The 14,348-nt window shown below is 37.8% G+C and overlaps 1 protein-coding gene across 2 annotated transcripts in view; it reads left to right on the top strand.

Annotated features, from left to right (window-relative positions):
- LOC128882041 (ephrin-B2-like) overlaps positions 1–13,961 on the top strand; it is a 110,108-nt gene extending 96,147 nt beyond the window's left edge. For both annotated transcript variants that reach the window (XM_054133614.1, XM_054133605.1), the window contains exons 4-5: positions 1,434–1,730; positions 6,704–13,961. In XM_054133614.1, coding sequence (XP_053989589.1) covers positions 1,434–1,730; positions 6,704–6,861 — 455 coding nt within the window. In that variant the 3' untranslated portion in view covers positions 6,862–13,961. The remainder of the gene's footprint in view (positions 1–1,433; positions 1,731–6,703) is intronic.
- Positions 13,962–14,348: the final 387 nt, after the last annotated feature.

Raw genomic sequence — 14,348 nt, 5'->3', positions numbered from 1 at the left:
AAAGGTTTCATTGTATTTAATATAATGTAATTAATAATTTAATCAAATTCATCAAGAGCTGGTGAGTAATAATGCAGTTTATTATTATTTATCGTGTTTCATCTTCTAATTGATCAATTTTACACTCTTTTGGGGAATGTTTCGCTTTGACGTTACCCGGAAGTAAGAAAACCTGTTGCCCGCTCCAGCAAGTCATGATTGCAAACTCTCGTATCCAATTTTTACAACTCGGTATTTACGGTTATAACTGTAACATTCGGTACGTACAATTCTATTATTATACACGATCGTCATACGCTGTATAGCCGAATGATCGTCGGTGCGATTAAATAAAATTTAACGGCCGCAACCATAACCACGTCTATTTCGATTCGAGTGCCGCTTGAAAATACCGAACGGGTCCTGCAACACCGGTAATTGAAATCGATGGCTATTTCGCTGAGCCTGTTTATGGTCGTTGAGGCGACTACATTCGCGGTAGAAGCACTGAAAATTGCCCAAAATTCGAGTGCTATACGTATTAGTCTTCGAAATTTCTTTTCTTTTCATATTATTTCTTTGTTATATTATCTTTCACTTTTCTATATTATTTTTCAATGGGATAGTGTACAATTGTGAATTAATTCATATTCACATTAACAGAAGTTTTATTAATGTGTTAATGTTAATAGTATATTATTCTATCAGTTTTACGAAATAATTTCTTTGAAAATGTTCGGGATCTTTTCTTCTGCTTAGGACCTTACGCATTCTTGACACTAGCACGTCACCTACCACGGCTTTGAGAAATGGCGTGAATTTGATAGATATTCTAGAAATTGTTGTCCTAAAAGTGTCGAAATACTCGTATTTGTTGGGCTTTTCAGAACATAACGTACATTTATAGTCTAGTCTGAATCTATGGTACTCTTCGAGATTTATCAGCATGAATTGAAAATTCAACCGGTATAATATAAATTCTACAAATACATAGATTATACTTTAAGCAACAACAAATATTATGATGATCTCTTTCTTGTTAGAGTTTATCATACTTGCTATATTATAACTTCATACATGTACAATTCCAGAAAAGAATACTCAGGATAGAAACATCAAAGTTTAAAATGATATCTGTGTAAACTATAAATACATATTATACATTTTGAAACTTTTACCGTATTACGCATAATATGTATTATTTATTTATTGCTTTTAAACCGAATATGGTTTATACAGGGTGTCCTAAAAATGTTGGAGTTCCTTGAAAGGGGTGGTTCGGGAGGTGATTTGAAACAAGTTTTTCCTTTGCGAAAATGTCGGATGGGGCTTTGTTAAGCAGATATTAACAAAAAACCCCGACCAATCAGAGCGCGCGCATACCGTTGGAGCGCCAGACAAGAGCAGTGCAATAACCGAGAATGAGAATGTAATTTTTCTGTGTGTCGTTGCAGCTGTAGCAGTGACCAGCAGCACCGTGCCTAGCAGCAGCTCGACCAGCACCGCAGTTTTGGGTGGAGGAGTGCCACCCCCGCCACCACCAAGCGTCCTCAAGGGGGGAGATCGATTCTACCCAGGGGGCAGCATTCATCATCATCACGATCATCATCAACCGGCCACGGCGGCGCCGACCCTGCCCCACGTGCCCCCTCCGGCTATCTACCCCGTGCATCCGCATCAGCCTCCGATTCACAATGGACCGCCGTCTTCCTCGCCGCCCAAGACCTCGATCGGCCAGAAGAAGAAGAACAGTACGTATACACACATCGCCTTGCCACCTGCTCCCTTTGCCGCGAAACGAGTTTCTCGATGCTCCTCGTGACCATTATCTCGGCCAACCGATTTTTCCCGCGACGCGCCTCTCCACCGCATTAATTGTACGAGGGGGCTGTCGAACCACCCGAATTTTCGGATACCTTTTTACCATTTATCGAGATGTGCCATCTTTTACCGTTTATCGGCCACGTGAACGTTGAAATTATTCCTCTCTACCAGGGGGATCGTTTTCATACCGCTATGAGAATTCTAACTCCGTTTATTCGAGTATTCGTTTCAAGAAGTTGATACTTTTTTAGAGACAGCATTCGAAAACTACCTTTACGTTATTATTTAGTTGAATCATGATTATTTTTCGGCTTTTCAGCTAGCTTTGGATATCGAATTTGTCGGCAATTTAAGAAATTATCTAGTTTTATTAAAAGTTGTTATCATTTTATTTTTAGAAATTTATTTTCTCAAAGATTACAATACAGGAATGTTAGAGGAAGAGTGTCCGAATTCACAACGACCCGTACGGCTTGACTTATTTTGTTGGACTGAGGGTTGTCGCTTTCTGTCCCTGCTAGGACCCCACCCCTCTTTCTGCTTTAAGGAGAAGCAGCCCTTTTTCTTCAAGACCTGAAAGTGACAATCGTTGCATTCCAATAAAAGTTATTGTATCAATGGCTTATAGCACATACAGTGGGTATAGAATATATTCGTACACCGATCACAAATTTTGGGGCAAATTGTATTTATATATTTTACATATTCTCGGAAATCTCTAAGATAGATATAGTCCAAACAACATTTACTAGTTAATATAATTTGTGAAGTTAACAAAAAAATGCGAAAAGTGGGTAAAAGTATAGAAGCAATAAGTATTTGTACAATTCTTATGACGAACCATTTACAGTAGAGTTTATAACATAACACGTTAGTTTATTGCTTCGTACAAATTAGAAAATATCAGATTTCCAGTAAAGTACTTTTAAAAAAAGCTCTAATAGAGGAATAGATGAGTATAAAATCAAAAGGAAATCCCACGAAGGAAGTTTTATATACTTATAAATTAATGTAAATTTCTTTTTTTTTTAATGAAGTTTTAAAGATTAAACAGTTGTGCGAATACTTATTGTTTCAACATTTCTATCAATTAATTGTTTTTTTTTTTTGTTAATTTCGTAACTTACATAAACAGCTATTTTCTTTTGTACTCTATCTATTCTAGAGATTTTCGAAAATATGTAGAATGTCATATCGTTTATAAAAAATAAGTTAATGAATTACAATTTTACATAGTGTTTTTGGAAATTGATCGGTATACGAATACTTTCTACATCCACTGTATGTTAAACAAGTTTTACCTGTGTATAGTATTGTATGTCCAGTTTTTGTGTATTTCGAGAAAAAGAGGTTTAGAAATTTAAGCGTTTATCCAGACAAAATAATGAATTCTGAAGTATAGAATATTTAAAGAAAAATATAAGTTTAACAAATTTCTATGTTACATGAAAGTTTAATGTTTATAGAACATAAGGAAAAGAGCAAAGAACATATATACTCATAAATTTGACAAAAATGGGACGTACGTCTGTTATAAGCTATCGATCATATGCGCTTCGTTTTTCACCACTCGTGGTTCGAATTTGTAGCATGATACTCTTTTAATCTAAAGGGCTTGTCGTTTTTCATATCTATCGATGAATGGTGTGGTGTGTAGCTGTGTAAACTATACTAACCAATACAATACATCCAACTATCGTATATTCAATTTATTCGGAGGATCTCCTACATTTATCTTCCGCAATCTAAAGCATATTTCCAATAATTCCTCGTATCGATAACACCATATGGAGAGCTATTACAAAACCTGTTATTTCAGAAGGTAATTTATCTCTTTTTAACCACAAACTTGATAGGTCTCTATCAGCGCCACTTCCATCCAATACAACCGAATGTTTCCCGTGTAATTTGCTTTGCTTTCCAATTCTCACGTTCTTTATCAACTACATTACATTGCAGTAGTGTATACCGAAAATTGCTTAGTTTCAATAGGGTATATAAATTTTGGCCGAAACCAACGATTCTTCCATACCGCTCTTCAGAATCTGTCGATCGACCTCGCGATTATTATATCCACTAATTTCTTGTCAACAAGTCTAAATTAACTCGTCGCGAGCTAGACCTTCATCTGCCATCTCGAATCAACGTTTCTTGTACGAAGTGTCTATAGTTATCGCGAATCTTTTCCACGAACGATTATTCCATTGACTTCGCGACGTGTAGTGTAATTATCGAAAACGGAAGCCTCCATAATGAAAGGAATCGGAGACGGTGTCGGGTAAATGGTGTACGTAAAGGATTTCTCGCCAATCCCCTGGCGACAGGTTGGTGTACCGTGTTTGGGATTGCGTCGGCAGCGGTTTAAGGTGTCTTTAATCGTTGCTTCCTTTTTGCCGGGCTGATAATTATTACTTTATACCGGAATTACTGTTGCATAAAATTAAGATAAACCACTCGTCCACGGACGACTTTGCCGCTCGTTATCTTATGTAAATCTTTCTTTCAAAGGCAGAATTGCCGGGTTGCGTCGTGGTTCGTTATTAGCGCGACGTAATTGATATTTCTCCTTTTCGAGGTACGGTGTGCATAGTCGCGTTGATCGGTCTTCTTCTTGTGTCCCTGTCCGCCATGATAGATTAGACGAGACGACCGTCTTTAGATTGTTCCAGTCATTAAATTACCGTTATGTAGTTGAACGGTGACGGTTCATTGCGTGCCGAACAATCATTTTACGTAATTCATTCGGCTTATCGGTCGGTCGCATTAAGTCAGATAAAGTAAATAACGAGCGAATAAATTTTAATGAGGTTTAAAATTTTATCGTTCCTCGTACCTTGTTCAACTTATTACGGGCGGGCCCGATGCCTCCAGTAAAATTACTTTGGAATGAGCGATTATTAAAAGCGTGCATTGGTGTGGAACATGCGAAAAGAAGCGACACACCTCGTGGCGCATTGATGTCCTTGTAAGATACATTGTTTTGCACGAATATTTTCTAAATCAAAGCAATCCAGGATGATATAAATACTCCTCGGTATGTAATTGAATGCTAATTTGGTCGAAAGGTTGATTATTTCGACGTTTCAATTAAAAGATGCTTTCTTCCGGAATAATAAATGTACTTTAATAACCATCGGTGTTGAACACGTAGTAAAGTCATAAGGATTTCTCGATACAAATAAATCAAAAGAAATTAATTAATTATTAAGTAAATTGTGTAAAATATTCAAAAAGATCCATGTGAATTCTCTAATTTCGTTCATCTTTACGTGTTTACATTACTTCGATAAACAACGTGTAAAAAGTTCAAGTTAAGAGTATATAAAATTATTTTAAGAAAATAAAACATTTTCAAATGCAAATATGAATTTCATAGAAATCAATGTTAAAATGTATCGAAGAAGTAATAATTATATATTAACCTCTTCGGTAAATAAATTTGTACAAAAGTAATAAAATTACGAAACATTAATATGAGAAGTAAACAACATAATAAAATTTTAAATAATACACACGGTAATGAAAATAAAGAACTGTATTGCCAAAATAAGAAAGACACTACTTACAAGAAACAGAAAATAGTAATCTCAATAATATTAATGGAAAATTGATGAAAAGGGTTATGGATATTACACAAGCAAAATATTATTCCAATGGTAAAATTATTATTTAATTCTACTTAAGTTTAAAAAATATCGCTTCTTTTCGCAATTTTACTTAAGTTTAAAAAATATCGTCATAGATGTCGACAGGAAAAATCTCGATTTGCTTCAGTTCTAAGTAGAAAAAACTCAGCGTTTGATGGATTGCTAGCGTCGCCGCAAATGGAGCGCGAGATGGAGAATTCCAAAGAGAGAAATTTTAATGGATTAAAAGAGACACTTCGCCCGCGCGCGTGCCAGATGGAGAACAGTCGAACGGAAAGGAGAATTCAATTCGACGATCTCTCGACAACCATCTGTCGTCGTCGACTCGGTGCTCGCCCTTCTTATGTCGACACCTATGATAATTTCACTTCGAAATGCACCGCTGATGCTCGCATTTGCATTTTACCGATAGGCAGCGCGATCATTAACGAGTCCCGATGTTGGATCTCACCACGCCTGAGTGTTCGTGTTCCCAATCTGTCGAGCCTGAAATCACAGAAGGGAAAAATTCTTGTGTAAATAAAAAGTTTCGAATAACAAGTGGAAGATTGACAGCGTTTTGGTCCGTCATTTGTCCTACCAAAATTACAATCCGAAATTTAAAATGAATTTATATTGCGTCTGAAATGGTTATATACAAGTAATTGTAAAGCAGTAGGTACAGAGACAATTAAATCTCTCCTCCAAATTTTTATTTTCTATGTTATTTACAAAAACATTAACATGGTATTCCAATAATAATGTAGCGTATAGTCATATAAATTTCCAAATCAAAATACATCGTAATCGAGGTTAAGTTTCAAAATAACATTTTTAGGTGTATGTACTTCCATAGGTATATTTTATTCTTACACATATTTTCTTTACGCATGTATAGAAAAGAAATTCGGTAATAATAATAATAATAAATATAGATTGTAACAAAATTACCGTGCCCTTTATCCAGATCTCAACTTCATACTTAAAAAATCGCATGATACTCGAATGAACTTTATTACTCGTAAAAAATATTTGTCTAAACATTCTATAAACATGACCCTGATATTTAATGAATTAATTCCCTATCGTCGAATCAATTATCGAGGAGCATCCTCTCGTTTTTATCCTTCATAATGTTTTATTTATTAAACACACCTATGTCATGCAGAGAAGAAAAGAATCGACCAATAAACATTGGCTGATGTGTTTTCGTTTCTCGCGTGGTATACGAAAAATGTCTTCTTTTCGATAATCGATGTTGTTTGTGCCAACAGAGGAATATTCGGACCATCCGAACGAAGTAGTGAAGAACGAAGAATTGACCTACAACGGGGCGAGTTCCAGCCGGGTTGAGAATTGGTACAGCCAGCTGGCGATGATGCTGACTGGAAGCCTGCTGATCAGCGCAATCCTGCCGCAGTTATTGCGGTGAAGCGACGGCACCACCGACGAGAACGTATACCCCAATACGTCGAAACCCCTTTTTCTGTGATTATCCTACGTTTAATTAATTTCTTGAGGCAGCGCGTGTAAACCCCGCGCACTGCCGTCCCTCGATCGTGAAAATAAAACGCGCACCACTTACGGTCGGACTGCCTCGAGAGAGAGAGAACGAGAAAGCTTAATCGGGAGGAAAAGAAACGGAAGGTAACGGTAAAGCAAAAATGAATAAAATAAAACGAGGTGGTTAGGGAAAGAGTAAACAAAAGAATAAGGAAGATCGACGTAAAAACCAACGTCGAGAGAAGAGAGATACGCACGGCACACGAGCAGCAACGCCATATTAACTATTCAATCGAAGAAAGAAGACGAAGACGTTAGATAGTAAGATTTACAAAGACGAAGAACGACGAAACAGAGGAGAAAAAACGCTACTACTAGACACTATTATAGTATGCCCACTATTATCACTACTATAAATGGTAGTCGTATTGGTTGTCCTTCTTATCATTACGCTAATTCTAGATATTTATTCGAAATACGAGAAAAATGAACGAAGTCGTGGACAGTGTGCTAACTATCCTCCCGGCGAGAAAACGCGGCGATGGACGTTCGTCGGAGAAATATGAAAGTTCTTCTGGATGTCTCGTTCGCGCAAGAAATTCGATATTGTCGTACGACTGACTGCTAGACGTTGATAAACGGACGGTCCTTAATCATGATCACCGATCGTTCATTCAAATATTGCAAATGGCAATTAAGATGGCGATAAAAGCAGCCATTCGAGATCGGTCTCGCCATGATGTTTTGTTTCGAAATGCTCTCGATATCATGCCCATCCAGATCTTTTGCAATTTACCGAGCATTAAATTGAACGCGAATTGTGACTAGTTATGGGAATAGATTAGAACGACTAATTGGGACCACACACGTTTACGATTTATCGTATAACGAGTCGTACGACCAGTTTCAACGACGCGCGACGGTATCAACTCAGACTTACACATATAATAACCTGTTCTACGACAAATCTTGCCAAAAGTAGAATGGCTGATCTTCGCAAAGAGTAGTAATTCCTTGATTTCAAGATTCTCTTGTTACTAAACAACTTTTGTAATGAAAATAATGGAGAAAATGGTGCAAAAATTAAAATTTAAACAGAAATAGTTCCAATTCTAATATAAATAATCCTAATATGAATTGCCAATGCCCAATTGGATTATAATATTTATTTAAAAATATTGAGATTAATGGGCAAATACTGAGTTGTTTTGACCAATAGGAAACATTTTTACAGATTTAATATTATTTATTTCTCTTGACTTGATTTCCCCTTAGAAAACTTCAATCTCGTTTGCAACGTGTTTCTGGAGCAGTATATCGTAAAGTCAGATTACATGAATATGTATTTCAACGATGTCTGAAAATAATTGTTTATCATATTCTCGAAGAAATATTTTCATTTCATATTTCGAAGAATTTTGTGATCTTCGTCAAAGATCCTTTCTAAACTATGCAACTGGTGCATCATGCATAGACATTATCGAACTAGCGACATCATAGGATTATATTTTTCAGTCAAAATTGTACAATCTAAGATGACTCTCTTTGCTGAATGTTTAAAATATGGAAAGAAGATTGATACGTCGTTATCCGATGTTCTTACAGTACGGCAGATTTTGTGGTAGCGGTGGACAACAAAAATCATACGATAAATCGTTGAGTCGAAGTCGAAAAAACCCAATCCCTACAAAATTCATCGAAGACATTTTACTAGATTTGCCCGTGATGTCTAAACTTATCGTCTGCCTGGAAAATTAATTAAGTAACGAATATTTTAACGATCAAAAAATCGTTTCTTTTTCGCAAGACAAAGTGAAATGCAGCAATGGAATTAAACAACGACATCATGGACGAAGGACCGTTCGAGCCGCGTTGGTGATCGCGAGCAGGATAATTAGCACGCGTGTAAATAAATTCCTAATGAATATGTACAAGTGGCTCCTATCCCCCTAACACGGGGTAGGAGGATTTAAGAGAGTGCCGTATACTAGGTAAAATCTTATTATATGACACACGAAAGAGTGCGATAAGGCGTGAGTGAAAATGTAAGAGTGCGTGTGTTGGGAGACGCGTGTGTACCAGAACACGAGGATTGCCCATTGAATTGTGAGTGTCATAAAAATGAACTGTGTAACGTGCGACGAGCTTTTTGTTAAGTTCCGATCCACGGTTTCTCGAAAAACCGTGACGCTATTCGATGAACGAGTGAAGTTTCGTCGACCTGTCGAGAAATTCCGATATTCCTCGCTTTGCTCGGAAATCGTCGAAAAAAAAACGAGCGAGGAGGAGCGTAAGAAAGCATGATTAATGCGTGAAAGAGAAACTGGTCGCGGAGCGAGAGACGAAAAATGAAATTTTTGTATTATAGTTGTACATTACCGAACTCTATCTATAGATCTGTATTATATTTATTATCCGCTATCATTACGCTACGAATAATCACAACTCGATATTCTATATTTACTAGTAAAAATATCAAATTTCAATAGCGAATAAATTACGTATTCGGCGGGGTAAAACGACATGACGCGAGCATTAACGATGAGTTCACGCCCCCCTGTCATCATCGGATCATCATCCACCGTTCGTTGTTTTCTTCTTCTTTTAGTTTTCCTCGTATACGTTGCTCGAACCAGCGCTAGATTAAGACTGTGTAGATTCTTGAATCGTTATTTATTATTACATTTTTAACCAAAATAATTTGTCAAAACAAGCAGCTGGTAGTTCGCTATCCAAACATGTACCATCGGAAACGAGTGTTGATTCTCGATAATAGATACAATAAATAAAAAAAAATACTACAAAGAACTGATATTCTTTTCGAGTAGTTCAAAAATGTAATAATGTAAAAATTTGCTCTACTTTCTACCGTATGGACATAATGTCGTTATAGGTCGAGTTTACCGGAAGTCCTTTCGTTGTAATATAGTACACAGTAACCCAAGGGTTAATCTCTGTAAACCTTCTGCGCTGTAGGTTCAAAAGGCTTTGCCTTAATCCAGCCCTGGTTCCAACCAATCGGCCATGCGATCGTCGGTTCCATTGTATCGTCCTTCGTACTACATCGTTCTCTTCGGTCTTTGTTGCCTCTGTTGTTTTTTTTTTTTCATACTCTATTTATTGTCCGCTGTCACGCAGATACTTCGTTTCCATACAGCGTACCAACAGTACGTACGCGCGTGCAGGTCGCATTTATTTGTAAAACGTACGGGATTACATGTATACATGCACGGGTGGTCACACAATCGTTACACGCAACGCCGCTCGGATCTGTCCCCACGTACGCCCTATTCGCGAACGTTGAAGCTCCGTTTACGATGCGATGGCAGTCAATTGTCATGAAAGCTTGTCAATGCGCGTCTACTGCCGACGATCAACCGGATCTACATTTCTGCCGAACACAGTACTGCCAATAGTCATAGCAAACGTCAAGTATCTCGAATCGAATCGCGCGACGACATCATTGCCACGACAATGTATCACGTGTCACGCGTCGTTGTCCTATAAACGTTATTCCAAGCTTCAAATCACGTTACTGCCAATACGGGATTGGTCGTTCTCGCATCTGTCACGCGCGCCTCCCTCTGGAATGCGAAATCGTCGTTCGTACCATACGTTGTACGGAATTGCCTCTCTTCGTGATAGACAAATTGGGACCTTCAGTTATCATGAACGGAGGATCGGCCAAGAATTTCTTCTCGGGACTGGTCGAACTCAAATAATAGATACGATAACGAGTATCTCGTGTTGAACGCCTATCGATGTGTCCGATGCTAATACAAATTGCAATTAGTTATATTTTTCATTATATTTTTGCGAAGATAATATTAATTAATTTGTGAGGTTTTTTTTTTTTTTTAATATAGTACATATAGAATTGTACAGCGATTCGTTGCTATTAATATTTACATGAGTGTTACAGTTAAAACGTGAACTACAGTGAATCTATACATTGAATATGTTCGCGTTATAACTGTAACATACATATAAATAGCATCTTTCATAAGTTCTACTATAACTGTATCTATTTGGAGAATATCCTACTGCTAGTTTCGGTCTTGATACAGTCACGTGATCTTGTTTATCTCGCTGTCAGGATATAATTAAAAATACTTCGTGTAAGGTCTGTCGAGCCTACGTTCGGCAAGAAAATTTCATCAACCTATCGGCAATACTCTCGTAAAGACGCATTAAAGAGTAGAAAAGCGTTTCGAGTCCATTAGTAGTCACGTCGATACGCATGCGGCACGGCCTTATAGTCCGACCACCCGATTTTTGTTTTCACAGCTCCCAACCGAGTAGACGGTTACTCGAGCCGACGAAACACAAACAAGTAGGTGATTCCCAATGGAGTATCGCTAACGATTCGATCGAAGAGCGAGATGTTTCTGTAACAAATTTCGCGCGATTGACCGTAATTGACGAATGTTTGTACTGCTATTCCGCAACGGCGAACATAAATTGTAATCGATGCGACGAGCGTAGTGCTTGGATGTCATTGTGAACGGAGCTTAAAGCGTATACGATTATTTCCCGCGTAAAAAGAAACGTGCGTACGATGGCTGAAGATCGTTCGAGGACACAAGGAAAAGAAGAACGGCGAGCAGAAGTTGTCGTCCCGCGTTGGCCAAGGGAAAGAGATCAATTGAACGGCAACTAGAGTAACGAATTATTGTAAATACGAGTGTGCGGAGAGAGATAGGTATATCGTATGAGGCAGAACGAGAGAGTACGAGAGAAAAAGAGACCCCCTAATTCCGAATCGTAGATAATAAAAAAAAAAAAATGAAATGTATCCTGAAGGCTGCTCGATTGACCGACTCGTTTTCATTGTTCATTGATGGTTCATCGCCCTTAATACTGCGCCGACAAATCGGTGGAAAATCAATGACAACGATCAGCCGGAAAAAATGTTGAAAGGAAACGTCGGAAATTGAATGCGTGTATAATGTTATCCATTACAGTATTGTAAGCCTAAGTATTACATGCCTCCGATCCAACGTCTGTTTGTCTGTCTGTCCGTTCGCCTGTCTGTTTACACAATTTGTACTTCTACGCCCCCCACACCCCTATGTGTTAATCGCAATAGCAATCCGTAATCGTACCGAGCGATCGATGAAAGGGTAGCAGTCGCGACGATACTCGTGTCCACGGTTCGCACTTGTTTTCCTTTCGTTTTGTTATGTCAACGAGGTTACACTTTTTTCTTTGTTTAGTTTCTCTAGTCGTAGAATTGTTCAGACCGCTGACCAACCCGCAAATCGAAAACCCAAAGACAATCACCTGCACATTGTAAAGCGTTCGAAACGCCTCAGCGTATATCAGTTGTCTATAGCGTCACGAACCACCCCTAGATGTTGTTCGTTACCCTCACAGTAGGAGCATTCACGCGATTGTATTGTATGTACAAAATGTTCTCGTTACAACTTCGCTTTGCGGGTCTCAGAGTTTTGTTTCGCAGACGGACGCGCACTATACAAAGCGCGGTTTTACGTTTCGATAATACGATGATGCGATCAACGATACATAGCAGCAGTTGCAGCCTCGAATCGTGGACGTATCGAAGGACTGCACCAAGCGCGAACGAATCACCGATCGTCTCGATAGCGAATTTAATCAGACCAACGGAAATCCGTAAACGATTTACATAAATGCAATAGCAATGCAGCAAAGTTACATAGATCCATGTGAATGGTACTCATTCTTACGGACGATAGGTGAATACAGTATAACAATAATATAGACTCGAACTATCGATAGAAAATAGACAAGGTCACTCACTGCAATTCATTTTTATTTTCTTCCTTCTTTTTGTTTCGACCCGATCCATTCCAAAGCACCCCATCCACACCAGTCATCGATCACGTGAAGCTCTGCTCCTCGAAACATATTCTTTTAACCCTGGTAAATTTGGCCAATATAGTCGACATTGGAGAACGATTCTTTTTTCTTGGAATATTTCATGCGTCGACACAAAACATGAAATAATGTTTTGCCTGGAAATAAAGTTCTACCGATTCTTGCAAAAAATTGCTAAAAAATAGTCAATAACGACAAGTAGGAGCACTCTTGAATATTAAATCTATGAATAGAGCTGGATTAAAAAACTTTACCGAAAAAGTCGGTAACGTCAAACGCGCACAATGTGGATATTATCTGACTCCTTTTGGCTAGCTAAATACATAGATGAACAAAGCTTTCATCGTTGAACATTTCTTATAAAATAATGTAATATTAAGTTTCTTTAAATGATTGTAGATGAGAAGGTCGTATTCGAGAGGCATTCGTAACTTCCAACCCGGAATTGGGGTGGATTCAACATCTTTAGACATAATTTTGATCCATAACGTATACGTTTCAAAAGTGTTTTAAAAAGAAACCCCGGGGTAGTTCAAATTTATGAAAACAATTTTTAAATTGAAAATCAAATAATGGAATGAATTTAGCGATTGAACCTCTCTAGTGAAAAATTGTTTACGTTATTTAATTTAGCGCACAAAATTACGCGGGAGAACATTTAAAGGATATCATTTTTCAATGTCGGACGTATTAGTCAAATTTTGCCTCAACTACGAACAGAGACAAGCATCGTCTGAAGTATTTAAATGGTTATTGCAAAGTATATGTAGATATTCGATATTAGAGAATTAAAGACACGGATAATCTCGACGGATGCGATTGTACCGCCGAGCAGTTAATTAAATCGCGTGTTGAGGGTTTAGCCTTTATCCATTAATCGCGTACACGCGTGCCTGCAGCATGGTTTCGAATATATCCGCGAAGAACAAAACGAGGAACAGGTTTCACGTTTGATTTCAAAGACGTCCCTAGTCCCACCACAGCCACCACTGCGATTTTTATTATTCGTTTTCGCTATTTCATTGTGTTATCCTCTCGTGTGCGTGTTCAGGAACAATGTCAAAGAGGGTTAGAGGTCTTCATGGAAGATACCAACACGTACTCTCGTTGCGTACGCGAAGGACTTGTTCCTCTCTTCTCAAGACAGAGGGTAAAGAAACTGAATCGAAACTAAGTAACGAGAAAAGTAAAAGAAAAAAAAAAAGAACAGTAAAAGCATGAGAATCGATTATATCCACCGCGTCGAATCAACACGGCCGCGGATTATTGAGCGTAAAAAGGGATCGAGATGATTTCGTAGGTACGTCGTTGTAAATATAAATGAAAGATTACGATCAATAACGATAACACGATGAAATTTATATTAAAATGCATAGCAAGTAACGAGGATAGGTTTCTAATATCGATTTATTATAAAAGTGAATGTACGTTGATGTCTAAGATTTTTAACAAGATGGAAACACACGAAGTGGTTATTATTAAAGTATGATTATTACTCATAACCGAGAACACAAGTACTAATTAAACGAGAACGTTTGAATACAGAACCACACTTTT

The sequence above is a fragment of the Hylaeus volcanicus genome, chromosome 1 (assembly GCF_026283585.1).
Source record: "Hylaeus volcanicus isolate JK05 chromosome 1, UHH_iyHylVolc1.0_haploid, whole genome shotgun sequence".
Classification (NCBI taxonomy): Eukaryota; Metazoa; Arthropoda; class Insecta; order Hymenoptera; family Colletidae; genus Hylaeus; species Hylaeus volcanicus.
This window is presented reverse-complemented; position numbering and strand designations above follow the sequence as displayed.